We start from the raw sequence: 13,003 nt of genomic DNA, 5'->3' as shown, positions 1-13,003 counted from the left end.
AGCACTCAGGGGACAGAGACAGTGAAGAACAGCTTTCCTTGGCAAAGGCAGGCAGTTTCTCACACTGCTGTTTTCCATGGCTCATCCAGCAAATTGTACACCAAGCCTAAACAAACAGCAAGGAACAAGTCCATCCAAGAGAGGCTGAGTGCAGCAGATTTCACAAGCCCTTGTGCTGGCAGCCAAGCTCTAGGCTGTGAGCGGGTAGGAAGTGCCCCACACAAGGGAGACAGCAGTGCTGAGACTCCTGGTGTGACCAGCAACTCATGCAAAGGTCTCGCTTCTTGGCAGCTCCCCCTAATCCACCTACACGCAGTGAGGAGGGACAGTGAGCATTATTGACTTTTAGCATTAACCGGGGCTTGCAGACTTTTGGACTTGATCACAGTCCAGCAACATGGATGGGCTCCCAGTTTTTCTGTGTGCTTAGCAGTGTTGTCTCTTGCGTCCTCTTGCCACCGTAAGGCTCTGCACCATTTTTCAGCTCTTACAGTCCCAAAGCAAAGCACTCAGTAAAGCTAATACGTTCCTTGCTAATGAAATACTGCTTTATGCAGTACCACTCCCCGATGAGTGACATCCATGCTGTCACTGGGTTGATTTCAGGCCTGCAATCAGTGAGTAAGATCCTTTGTTTGACGCCCACAAACCCGCACATGCAGTCAAGCAGGCAGGCCAGATGTCGTCCCACACCCTTAGCAATCCCGACGGTGTGCAGCCCCGCAGTGCCGCACCCAGAGGGTGCACCAGCCCAACAAGGCTCGTGCTGAAGGTGCAGACAATGCTGAGAAGCTCACTCAGCAGGTTAACCTACGCGAAGCGGCCATCCTGTTCCAAACCAGAGGGGCAGTAAGAAGCCCCGTTAGCTCCCGGAGCTGCAGCACAACCCCCAGCCCTCCTGCTGCTCTCCCCGTGCCCAGCCCAGCACAGGGCAGCAGGCCCCGGGCTCAGCCCTGTCACCGAGCTGGGCTGCTGTGGTGGCACAGACCCGGGGGGCAGCTCGCAAGGAAGGAAGCCTTCCTGCCCCGCTGGATTTCAGCCTCGTGCTCGGCCACAAGCGCAGCTTCAGACCTCCACACACAACCCACAGCTGCACTCAGTCTCCCTGCAGACCACAGGGGCGCCGGGCAGCCCGCCAGCCCCGGCCCACCGCCCGCCTGCCCCGGCCCGCCGCCTACACGCCTCCCCGCGCACCACCGCCAGGGGGCGCAGCCTCCTCACCTTCCCCTGCGGAGTGCCGCAGCGCGCACGCGCGCCGCTCTCCTCCCGCCTTCCGCCACGTGAGCCGGGCGTCTCTTCGCTCCCTCCCCCCCATCACGTGGTGAAGGCCGCGCGGCGCTTACAGGAAGTGCGCTGTCTCGAGACCGGAAGCGGCGCGGACTTCCGGCGCGGCTCTCAAGATGTCGATCGAGATCGAGTCCTCCGAGTGAGTGTGTGGCGGCGGCGCGGAGTCGGGCCGGGGTGGTCGGGCCGTGCCGTGCCGTGCTTCGGAGCGGTGTCGGGGTGGGAGGTGGCCGCTGGGATCCCCTCACCGCTGCGGCTGTGGGGCGGGGCGTGGCCGTGCTGTGAGCCGGGCTGTACTCCGGGCTGTACTCCGCAGTGTGATCCGGCTGATCATGCAGTACCTGAAGGAGAACAGCCTGCACCGGGCCCTCGCCACCCTCCAGGAAGAGACGACCGTGTCCCTCAACACCGTGGACAGCATCGAGAGCTTCGTGGCCGACATCAACAGCGGGCACTGGGACACGGTGCTGCAGGCCATACAGTCGCTGAAGCTGCCCGACAAGACCCTCATCGACCTGTACGAGCAGGTGGGCAGCACGAGCAACGTGCGACTTTCTCTAGGCCTCTTCTGCTTTACACGTGCTCTCTTATAGAACCTTTTATCGGCTCATCTGAGCTGGGAGGGACTCACAGGCACCAACCTCTGGCTCCACACAGAATCGCAGAATGGCCAGGGTTGGAAGGGACCTCAAGGATCACGAATCTCCAACCCCCTCCCGCGTGCAGGGCCGCCAACCTCTGCATTTCATAACAGGGCCCCATCCAACCCGGCCTTGAACACCTCCAGGGATGGACGGGGCATCCACAGCCTCTCTGGGCAGCTGTTCCAGCACCTCACCACTCTCTCTGTAAAGAACTAAGAACACACAGAACCACCTAAGAACCAAACTGTGTGTCTGAGCATTGTGAGGATGCTCCTTTAGTTCCAGCAGCTTGTGGCTGTGCCTGCTGCCCTGGGGAGCCCGTTCCATGCTCACTTACCTCTGGTGAAGAATGTTTTCCTAACCCCCAACTCTCCTTTCCCTCGTGGTTCATCTTTGCTGATGCAGATGCTAATCCCTTGTCGTAGGTTGTGCTGGAGCTGATTGAGCTCCGGGAGCTGGGTGCTGCCAGGTCCCTCCTCAGGCAAACAGATCCCATGATCATGCTGAAGCAGACTCAGCCAGAGCGGTACATTCACCTTGAAAACCTTCTGGCCAGATCTTACTTTGATCCTCGTGAGGTAGGTTATGCTCTTCGCGTGTACTTTGCAACGTTAAACTGTCTTGCTTGGCTCCCAGCATTGCTCCAAACTGTTAAGGGCTTACAGCATATTTTCTTCTACGTTCCGGGAGTAGAAACATATAGGTTCAGAGTTTCAGGTATTTTATGAAGTGTAAAGAACTGATGTGTAATTCTTGGTCACAGGGCAGCAGAACAGTGAAATGTTTTGCTGGTGCAAATTCAGGATTTATTCCGCTGTCCTGCCACAGGGTGATGCTGTGGGTGACCTCCCTTATCTTACAGATGCGAGAGAAGATGTTTTGTAAACGAAGCTGATGTTGCACAGCAATAATAGTAGTAGGAAGGAATGATCTCTGATTGTCTAAATCTGATGTTCTTAGTGAAAGCAAACTTAAGTGTTTGAAGGACTGGAAATAAAAACAAGGGCTGTTTTCAAGTGCCTGCTAGAAAACGAAAACGTATTCAGTTTGGAGCAATGAAATTTTGTCTAAAAAATAGTTAGGAGGAATCACTTCATAGAGATGACTTCTCTTTAGGCATATCCTGATGGAAGCAGCAAAGAAAAGCGGAGAGCTGCTATTGCACAAGCTTTAGCTGGAGAGGTCAGCGTGGTACCTCCATCTCGTCTGATGGCATTGCTGGGGCAGGTAACTGGAAAAAAAATCACCGTGTCAGTTTCTGTAGATCTTTGTCTTATAAAATGAATTATGATATAGTTCATCTTTCAACTCCATAGAAACAGAGCTTAAGCGTTGCATGTTTACATGCAGTATAGTTAAAAGTGGTCTTTTCTCCAAGGATTTGGTAGTTGCAGCCCTCTGAATCTATCTAAGGATTTCTCCTCGTAAATACTCAATGTATAGAGATTATTTTCAAAATAAGCATTACAACGTTCTATTTTTGCAGTTGTACTTAGGATGCTTTTTGATTCTCAAATTATAGTTGTTTATATAAACATTTTTTCGTGTATTTTGTTGTTTTGTGGCTTATCTCATAACTTGTTACACTTACAAGCTTAAAAAGTATTTTGCCATAATTAACATGGCTTGACTTTTGAATTTAATATAAGCTGTTTTAGGCAGACTCATCACACTCTGTACATACTGTGTCTTGCATACCAAAGGGAGAATGAAAAGGGAGGGACATCGGGTCATTCATGCTATTCCTTTCTTATTGTGGTTATAATTTAGGAAGCATGATCGAAATCTTGTTTGCTCTCGAATTTAACTCTCTGCTAAAAAAAAAAAGCTTTGAGGAGGAAGGTATTTATTAGCTGATAAAGTGGAAGTATTGTTTTCAACTCCTGAAAAGGCACTGAAGTGGCAACAGCATCAGGGCCTGCTTCCTCCTGGGATGACAATTGACTTGTTCAGAGGCAAAGCAGCTGTGAAAGACGTGGAAGAAGAAAAGTTCCCCACGCAGCTGAGCAGACATATTAAGGTGATTTTTGCTTACTTTGTGTATCTATTACCACTGCTTGTTCCTTCCTATGCTTTATGTTAGGAGCTACAGATTCTCCGAATTTGTCTGTTCTTTACTGCAAGTAATCTCTCCCTCTTTCCCTCTCTCCTTGACCTCTGTGCCTTCTTTCATCAAAGAAACAAAGGCTTTCCTTCAGAAAGCCTGAAATAAGGTGCCTTAACAAGATTAGGTGCTCATGGGACTTGTGAATGTGGTTGAAGCATTTAATATTTCCTCACCGTAAAGAATCTTTAGGAATTGATTTTTCTTAGTCCTCTTGTTTCTGGATAGAAGTACTACCATTTTAAGCTCATATGTGTGCACAGCATTTCTGAGAAACACCAAAGTTTTGATTGTGGACTTGTCACCTAATGCAGTCAGTATCTATTTTGTCTGTTTTGTAAGAATTTAGCCATGTAGATTCCAAAAGAGAAAGAAAACTGCTGTAATGACACTGTGGTCCTGCAGCACTCAGGCAGTTTTCTTATGTGAAGGTCTTTTGAAATTTACCTAACAGTCCTGTGCAGTAAGAAATTTCAGTTCAGTGAAGTAGCTCTACTTGTTTTCACAGTGATCAGAAGATTTCTCAATTTTTCAGAAGCATGATCCTGTGAAATTTATTTCTGGTGTTCAGTGGCAGTTTGGTAATGCTGCATTAGAATTTGTTTTGTTTTCCAGTGCTTGTCTTGGATTTCTGTACTGACTAGTGAAAATGTTTTATTATACTTACTTGCCATCATCACTTCTGTTTCTTTTTCTACTGAAAAACAAAAAAATATTAAATACTCTGTGAAAATTTCCCTAGAGAAGCAATGATTCCATGTAATGTAAGTTGCAGTACATCAAGACTTCTGGAATCTGCTGATAGGTACCGAGTACTGGGAAGGTATTTGTTAACATTCACAGTTCACTGAAGAAAAGCTAACCAAAATTACTGCTTCTGTCAGTGTGAAGTGCTCGGCTTAAGCTTAGCAGACAATATCAGGTGAGTGTATATATATATATACAAAAATACCTTGTACCTTAATATTAGATATGTGACTGCATATCTCTAGGAAACATTGGAATTTATGGCCAAAAGGAGGTTGTGATTTTCTTTTCTTTTAATGTGAATCGCTTATTTCATTTAGGTTGCTTATTAGGCTTACTTTATGTTCTTCTATAAAACAGTTTGGGCAGAAGTCCCACGTGGAGTGTGCTCGGTTTTCACCTGACGGTCAGTATCTGGTCACTGGCTCTGTGGATGGTTTCATTGAAGTATGGAACTTCACTACTGGGAAGATTCGGAAGGTACGTTTGTTCTGTGGACAGCTCGTTAGCTGGAGCAGGCAGCCTGTATGCTTTTGTTGGCTTCTGTGAGGCTGTGAAGGACTGCTTGGCGCGTTGTATTGGTCTGGAATCCTGACGTTGATTTAATTCTCCCTTATCGCTAACTTCCTTCTGTGATGACACTCTTTTTCCCCTTTCCAGGTATTTGTTGTTGCCTCTAAAATGGTGACAGCAGCATTTCCTGGTCTTTATAAGACTGTGAGGTTTGATGACAAGCTATAAAATGTAGCTGAATTGAAGCTATTAGCACGTTATAAAGTGCTAATAGTTATTAGCGTGAAATTTTGTTTAACTTGCTGTTGATTGGTGGATCTTCTGCTTTCGCTTAGGATCTGAAATACCAGGCACAAGATAATTTTATGATGATGGACGATGCAGTGTTGTGCATGTGCTTCAGCAGAGACACAGAAATGCTAGCAACTGGAGCACAAGATGGAAAGATCAAGGTAGGGGTCCTTCCTGAAGTACTTTCTCAGGGGCGGTGACCTGAAAGATTCATTTGTCACGGTGAAATAATGTTGCAGTTACGCATGAATACAGAGGCGGCTGGGCACGACCCAGGAACAGATACATATTGGCTCTGATGTATTGGCTTTGCTGATCTCGGTACAAAGTAACCCTTCTTGTTTCCTTTGCTCTTTCCTTTGCAGGTGTGGAAAATCCAGAGCGGTCAGTGCCTGCGGAGGTTTGAACGAGCCCACAGTAAAGGTGTTACGTGCCTGAGTTTTTCTAAGGACAGCAGCCAAATTCTTAGTGCTTCTTTTGATCAGACAATCAGGTAAAATGAGAAAACGTGAGTTATAATGCAGGAGAAAATAGTGTTTGCATTAATTGGTTAAACTTTGATTTGTATTTCATAGAGTTTTAATGCTAAAAGGAGGGCTGACTTCTCTGGGTTGGAGAGGGACAGTTTGAAAGTCTGGTCTTTCACCGTGCCTAATAGCTGTATTCCAGATGTTGGGGCACAGTGCTTCCTTATCTCTGTTGCTGCTTAGATCAACTTCAAGTATTTTATTTCCCATGAGATTCCCAACTTAAAAGACAGACGTGTCAGTCTTCAAAAGTAACGTTTTCTGTAACAAACTTAGAGATGGTAAGAAAGATCCAAGTCCAACAGGACAGTAACATTTCTTGAAAAGGCCTCAGATGACTCAGTTGCAAACACTCACTGCCTTCAGTAGGTGATATGACAGTAGTTGATTCCATCCAGTATGTTGTTTTTTTTTTTTCTGCAGCAAAACAATGGGCTCTTCTTTTTATTCTGCCTATTATAAATTCTCTGCATTTTTAAGATTTTTGCTGCATCTTCTCTGCTCCTCCTGATAGTTGCTGAGTGCAGTAGAACTTTCCCAGGTTCATGCCCCTAGATCCATCCCCCTTTTCCTCTCGGATCAAGAGACCTCCCAGAGGGGGGAACAAGAACAAGGACCCAAAGAATGTGTTTTCTGGGCATCTATTCTTCCCAGCATTCTGGCAGGAAATACCAGAGATCTGGTGCTCTAAGTCAGCCAGGTTGATGCACTTGGAGAGCTTAAAGGACAGGACTTGCCCTGCGTTTCAGGAAGTGCCCGTACAGCTAGCCCCTGCAGTGCTTTAGGGTGCTCACCTTTGGTCTGAGTATCTCTTCAAGTGCATGTAACATACAAAGACAGGCTGATGACTGGGTCTGATTGACCTGCAGAACAGAAAGCTGAAAGAGGTGCCTCATTGCTTCATCTAGAACTTGTCATGGGTAAGATGGCACCATACTTCTCTCAGAAGTACATGGCTCTTAGGAGGAACAAATTCCAGAAAAGGAAATTCTGGCAGTTTATAAGGAAACACTCTTCTTTTTTTCCCTTTAAGTTAATACTTGGACTGTGGAGGGAGTTGGATAAGGTGGAGGGATTTCAACCCTTGAAGACTTTCAAACCAAAATTGGATGTGAGTGACCTGATTGGACTTGGAAGCTGTTGCATCGAGGAGAGCATTGGAATATGTGTTCTGTCAGGTTCCTCCCATCCGAAGTTATCCTGTGATTCTCTCACACATATGGCTCCTCCTCAGAAATGCCTTGCTCCAGCCCTCTCTGCACTGGATTCTCCAACACGTCCATCTCTTTTTTTTGTAGCAGAGGCCCCAAACTGAACGTCATACTCCAGAGGTGGCCTCACCTTTTCCATGTAGGAGGGAGCCCTGATCTTCAGACTGTGCCTTGCCTCGTGTGTGCTGGTGTGTGGTTGGGTTCCCCATTGCCACAGCGTTCTGCTGGCTTTCAGTGTCTTCTTCACAAGGACTGCCAGGTCCTCTTCCGGAGATTTCTGCCACCAGTTAGTTCTTGTTTGATTCTGAAGCATGAGGTTGTTCTGCGCTTTGTGTTTATCAGTTCTCAACATCATAGAGTTTTTCACACCCCATCTGTCCATCTTGCCAAGGGTTCCAACTTTCTCATCTGTGCCTTTCTAAACTGAGTTACATGTGACTCGTAGGATGAATTTGATTGATCCAGTGCCTAACAATTTCATATGGTTATTTTTAATTGAATGGGATTACATAACCTGTAGTAGCCTTAGCCTCTTGTTTGTGCTACAAACAGTAATGGTACTGCTGTAGATGAAAATGAGGGTTCTGCTAAAGATCTGAAAGCAACTGCACAGTGAACAGGCATTACGAAATGTCTCAATGGGAGCTATTAATCCACGTAAGTCACAGTACAGATGGACCACAGCATGGGCAGGCAAATGATGAAGTTGCACAGCAAAAAAAAAAAAAAAAAAAAAAAAAAAAAAATTATGGGAAGAGATTTCAAATGAAAAATGTGGGTATAAAGAGATACTTTTCACAGAAAGTTTTTGGTTGGTGCTCTTTTCTCTTATTTTCTGTGTGAGTGTCACACAGTTCTGTTGGAAGTGTGCAGTGAAAATTCCTATTCATGGAGACTGTCTTAACTCAACTGGAAGAGGCCTTTGTCGAGACCCTAAGCAAGATGGCATCACTTAACAGTCAGCTTTAGTGCAAGGAATCTGCTGAACAAGAGACCTCAGAGGTCAATCCAGACTTGAATTATCAGCGCTTCCTTTGGTGGCACAGTGAAGGGAATGCAGTGCTTAGCCCTGTAAAGTTTTTGTTTGGCAGATTCATAATTTCTCTCTTGCAGTCTTGTCTTCTAAAATATATTACATACAAGTTCCTTGAAGTTGAAAAGCCATGGCTTTTCTCAAAGGTTTTTACTGGAGCACGCAGCATCTTTGAAAGGGATTTGTGGTAAAGAAATACAGTTTGGAGATTTTTGGCACTTCTTACTGCTACCTGTCAAATGTAGATCAGATTTAAAATACTGTGGTGATTCAGACTACATCAGTTGCTCACTCATATCTGACTTCTGTTGCATGACAGGATTCATGGTTTAAAATCTGGCAAAACTTTAAAAGAATTCCGTGGCCATTCCTCCTTCGTCAACGAAGCTACTTTTACCCAGGATGGTCACTATATTATCAGCGCATCCTCTGATGGCACAGTGAAGGTAAGATAGTGCTCATCCTTCTTTAGCAACACACCTCTGCTGTAAACTGCTGCAAATGAGAACTGGTAATGGTTTGTGGCCTCCTCACTCTGCTGCATCCCTTTCCACGTGTTTGTGAAAGAAGGACGTAAGTGCGTGGTTAGCTGCTGGTTTCTGCTGCTTCTGGAGGCAGAATTGGGGATGGTGCTTCTCTTCCTAACACATGGGGATTGCTCTGTCTGAAACAATGGCATTTTCTTGCTCACTGTATCGGACACCTGTTTGTTTATTGAGGCTTAGGAGTCCTTTGCTGTATGAGCTGGATAGCCTCATGTTAATGACGCTGATGGCAGAAACGATAGGTTTGGCTTTTGGTCCCAGCTACAAGTGGAACAGTTGCAATAGTTATAAGTAATAAAGCACTGTTGTCTATACTGCCCTACTGACTGTAAAAAAATATAGATAGATAGATAGAAGCAGCTGTGCTGTATGGGACATTGGTGCAGTGCAGCTGTGGGGGTAAGGAGACAGAGGTGGTTTATAGATGGGTTTAGAGAAGGAGAGTGTGATGGATCTTGTTTGTATTCACTGGAGCCTTAATTTTGAACTTGTCCTATTTGCCATACTGCCCCAATAGTGAGAATAGCATAAGAAGATGCTGTCTTCCATTTTGGTTATACTAGCATGTAAACTATATATGTATTCCACAGCTGGTGAGTTAAATTTCATTTTAAATGTTAAATAAGCAGTTTTACTTCCTGTTTCTGAATGGCAGGAAAAGCCTGCTTTAGTATGTGAAGCAACACATGGACATCACTTACTGTGGTATCAGAAAGGCTTTGCTTTTTCACCATCTTCATGTCTGTCTTGTGTAGGAAGGCCGCATGTGCAGAGGCCACACGTATGTTTACAGGTGCTAGCTAAAACCAGAAAGCAAGCGTGGACTTGCTTGTAAGGACAGACTCCTTAAAGAAAGGGATCCAGACTGAATTTGGGCAGTAGTGACTCACTTTCAGGTCAGTCACAGTGAAACTTTTCATGGTGTCCACACTTCAAAATAATTATTATTTTACAATATGCATCTATCCCTAGTTCCCTTCAGTAGCATTAAAAAATCTGAATCTAGTACCTCAGCTCCAAAAAGCAGTTTCTGTTTACTTTTCTTTAAAGGTAATTAATTTTGTTTTTCACGCTAGGTTTGGAACGTGAAGACGACAGAATGCTCAAACACCTTCAAGTCCCTTGGCAGCACAGCGGGGACAGACATTACTGTCAACAGTGTCATTCTGCTGCCTAAAAACCCAGAACACTTTGTTGTTTGCAACAGATCAAACACAGTTGTCATTATGAACATGCAGGGTCAGGTATGTGATCTTACTGGTGTCCTTTCATGTCTTTCAGTCATTTTAAGAACGCCAGCATCCCGGGCAGGGTTTGAACCTGATTTCTCCAATTCACTTTCATGGCAAACTGCTCTGGACGCAGTTAGCAGAATATCTCGACTTGCAGGAAGTGGTTACTGATATGGAGAGAGATGTTTTCTAAATAGAGCTAGTACTGCCTAAATGTTTTTGCCTTGAAGATGGTAATTGTGTGCCCCAGTCTAATCTTGTGCAATGTTTTTGGGCGGTGTCTCTACAGATTGTGAGAAGTTTCAGCTCTGGTAAGAGAGAAGGTGGTGACTTTGTCTGCTGTGCACTCTCTCCTCGTGGTGAATGGATCTACTGCGTCGGTGAAGATTTTGTGCTCTACTGCTTTAGCACAGTGACTGGCAAGCTGGAGAGGACACTGACAGTAAGTCAGTAGCTTGAGCCTCTGCGGAGTTGATGATCTAAATGCTTGTTATCTGTGAGGTCTGTCAGAGGTTTTGTACCAATTAGTCTTTCCCTGCTAGCAGCCACAACTGGTAGCAACTGCATTCCAGAGTGCTTGACTGTGGAATGTGCTGAGGCTTTGTTTTTTTGGAACATTTTTGTTCTTCGTAGTTCTGAAAATGTTTCCCTCTGGTACAAGAATTACTTGGTGGAAAAGGTTAAATAAACTAGAGCAAATGTTAATCTGGGCTCTAGTTGGAAGAGAATCTGTCCAGGCTGCTAGAGTTAAAGCTGTCAGGCTTAAATTTACCTTGGATTACACCAAACAGAGGTGCCAGCTTTGAATGTCAGCATTTAACGGGGAATGTTTCAGTGTAGTGGGTTTCAGAGGGTAGGAGATGAAATTGTCCTTCTCCCAACAAAAACGTAATCGCTGTGTCACAAAAGATGAACTTAATGTTGTCAAAGTTCTATTTTTTTGCTTTTATTGTTTGCACCAAGTATTCTGACCCAGTCCAGCTTTCCTCTACTCTCTAGTTTGAAAATATCTGGCTTGAATTAATGCTAAAGAAAGGCTCTTGAAGCTTCTTTTCTGCTTATTCTCTAGGTTCATGAAAAAGATGTCATTGGCATTGCTCATCACCCTCACCAGAACCTGATTGCCACTTACAGTGAAGATGGCCTCCTCAAGCTCTGGAAGCCATAACTTGATTTTACAATGAGCTGTGAAGCGTGCCTGTTGTTTGCAGGGTGTTGATGTTTGTGCTTTTGCAAGGTCTAAATGCACAGAGCATGATAGTTGCTCAATTTCAGTTCAGTTTTACAGATAATACCATTTCAGTTTCTTGGTCAAAAATTAGCTAGATTTTTGTTAGATATAGCATCAGTTGATTTGAAATACTTCTGTTTTTACCAGATTAGCCAAAGCAACTTCTGTGTGAATGACTGCTCTGTCCACTGAAGTGTGAACTCATGTGCTCTTCATAAAAGTGAATGAGCTAGGAATTAAACATACAACAGGTTACCAGAATAAAGGAGAGTACTTTCTTTCAGTAAGCGATATGGGGATAAGAAGGCGTTAAATGATATGGGGATAAGAAGGCTTCCTACTTTCCACTGCTGAAATGAAGGCAGTTTTCCTGGGATATAGATAAAACTACTTTGTCCTCTGCTTGAAGACAGAACTTTCGTAGTCTAATGTGTTTTGCTGTGTTTTATTTTCATTATGCATGGTCACATAGCTTCCTCAGAATGAAACAATTTTTTTTCCCAGTTTCATAGGCTGTCCCCTTATAAAACTGCCTAACGTGGCAGTGAAATGTATTTTGGTTCCTATTTTGTATTTGTCATTTGTTTTCATTTGCTTCCAGGCTAGAAGAAATCACCTGGGTGTACACTTCTTCAGACCAGCTGTAACTGGAACAGGCCTCGGGATCAGTATTCTAAAACAGGCCTGTTTTACACAGACCAAGTCCCCAGTGCAGTGATGTTGCAATACATTAATACCTTGAATTTCAACTTACCTTCCTCTTTTAAAAAGGCCATGGCATACTCAAATGGGCCTAGTTAATGGTAACAGTGAAACTTAGGTCCCACACTAAGGTAGAATAATCCCAGGCTCTTCCATTTGAACAGATGATTGTTTGAGATGTTGGCTAGTGCAAGCCATTACGAATGTGCACCAGAATCTTATAAAATCTGACAACAGCTCTTATAGGATGCAGCTAAAATAAATGTTTTATATGTAATGATTGGACAAATGCATGTAGATCTGAATCTGCTGTTTTAATTTCTTGTAGAATGCTTTCTTTCAAACAGTAATAAGTTTTTGTGACTTAATAAATGAGTTCCAAGTTAACCTCTCAATCTTTCTCAGCTGATGGACATGACCCCAGTGCAAGTGTTGACTGTCAGCCAGGGACTAACCCGTCAGCACTGACCCACGTGTGTGATTGGTATAAAGAAATGCAAAATAATTTTAGCATAACTTCTCATACAGCACTGCTTGTTCACTGCAAATCTAGATTTAGTTCTGTGTTAGCTGTAATGTTTTGTTTCCTAAACTGTTTTTTACTCCCTTAGATATAGCAATAAAGTTATTTTTTAGATAGCAAAAGGTGATTATTATTTTTTTTTTCTGCCTGAAAATACACTGGTGTATTGGAAACATCTGACAATATTTTTATTATCTGACTTGTTGCTGACTTCCCTTTCAGGTTACACGGAACTGCTAATCCTCAAATGATTAAATGGTATCTTACACTGTTCTTTGAAAGAAAAGTCGCTGAATCAAATAGAACTGCCTGTCCAAATACTGAATGTTTAAAGATTTTAAGTACATTTTCAGAGGAAATCTGGCCTTTCTTATGGTTTTTATTTAGAAATTTTACAGCTTATTGCCTCAACTACC

The 13,003-nt window shown here is 44.1% G+C and overlaps 1 protein-coding gene across 1 annotated transcript; it reads left to right on the top strand.

Moving 5' to 3' along the window:
• The first annotated feature begins 1,289 nt into the window (after positions 1-1,289).
• Positions 1,290-12,709, top strand: SMU1 (SMU1 DNA replication regulator and spliceosomal factor). Its single transcript, XM_085214040.1, has 12 exons — positions 1,290-1,426; positions 1,601-1,811; positions 2,354-2,506; positions 3,045-3,155; positions 3,820-3,948; positions 5,140-5,259; positions 5,628-5,744; positions 5,949-6,076; positions 8,674-8,800; positions 9,976-10,143; positions 10,421-10,573; positions 11,201-12,709. Exons 1-12 carry the CDS (start codon positions 1,401-1,403, stop codon positions 11,297-11,299), a joined length of 1,542 nt encoding a protein of 513 aa, XP_085070166.1. The 5' UTR covers positions 1,290-1,400; the 3' UTR covers positions 11,300-12,709.
• Positions 12,710-13,003: the final 294 nt, after the last annotated feature.

The sequence above is a fragment of the Meleagris gallopavo genome, chromosome Z (genome assembly GCF_905368555.1).
Source record: "Meleagris gallopavo chromosome Z, MGAL_WU_HG_1.1, whole genome shotgun sequence".
NCBI lineage: Eukaryota > Metazoa > Chordata > Aves > Galliformes > Phasianidae > Meleagris > Meleagris gallopavo.
This window is presented reverse-complemented; position numbering and strand designations above follow the sequence as displayed.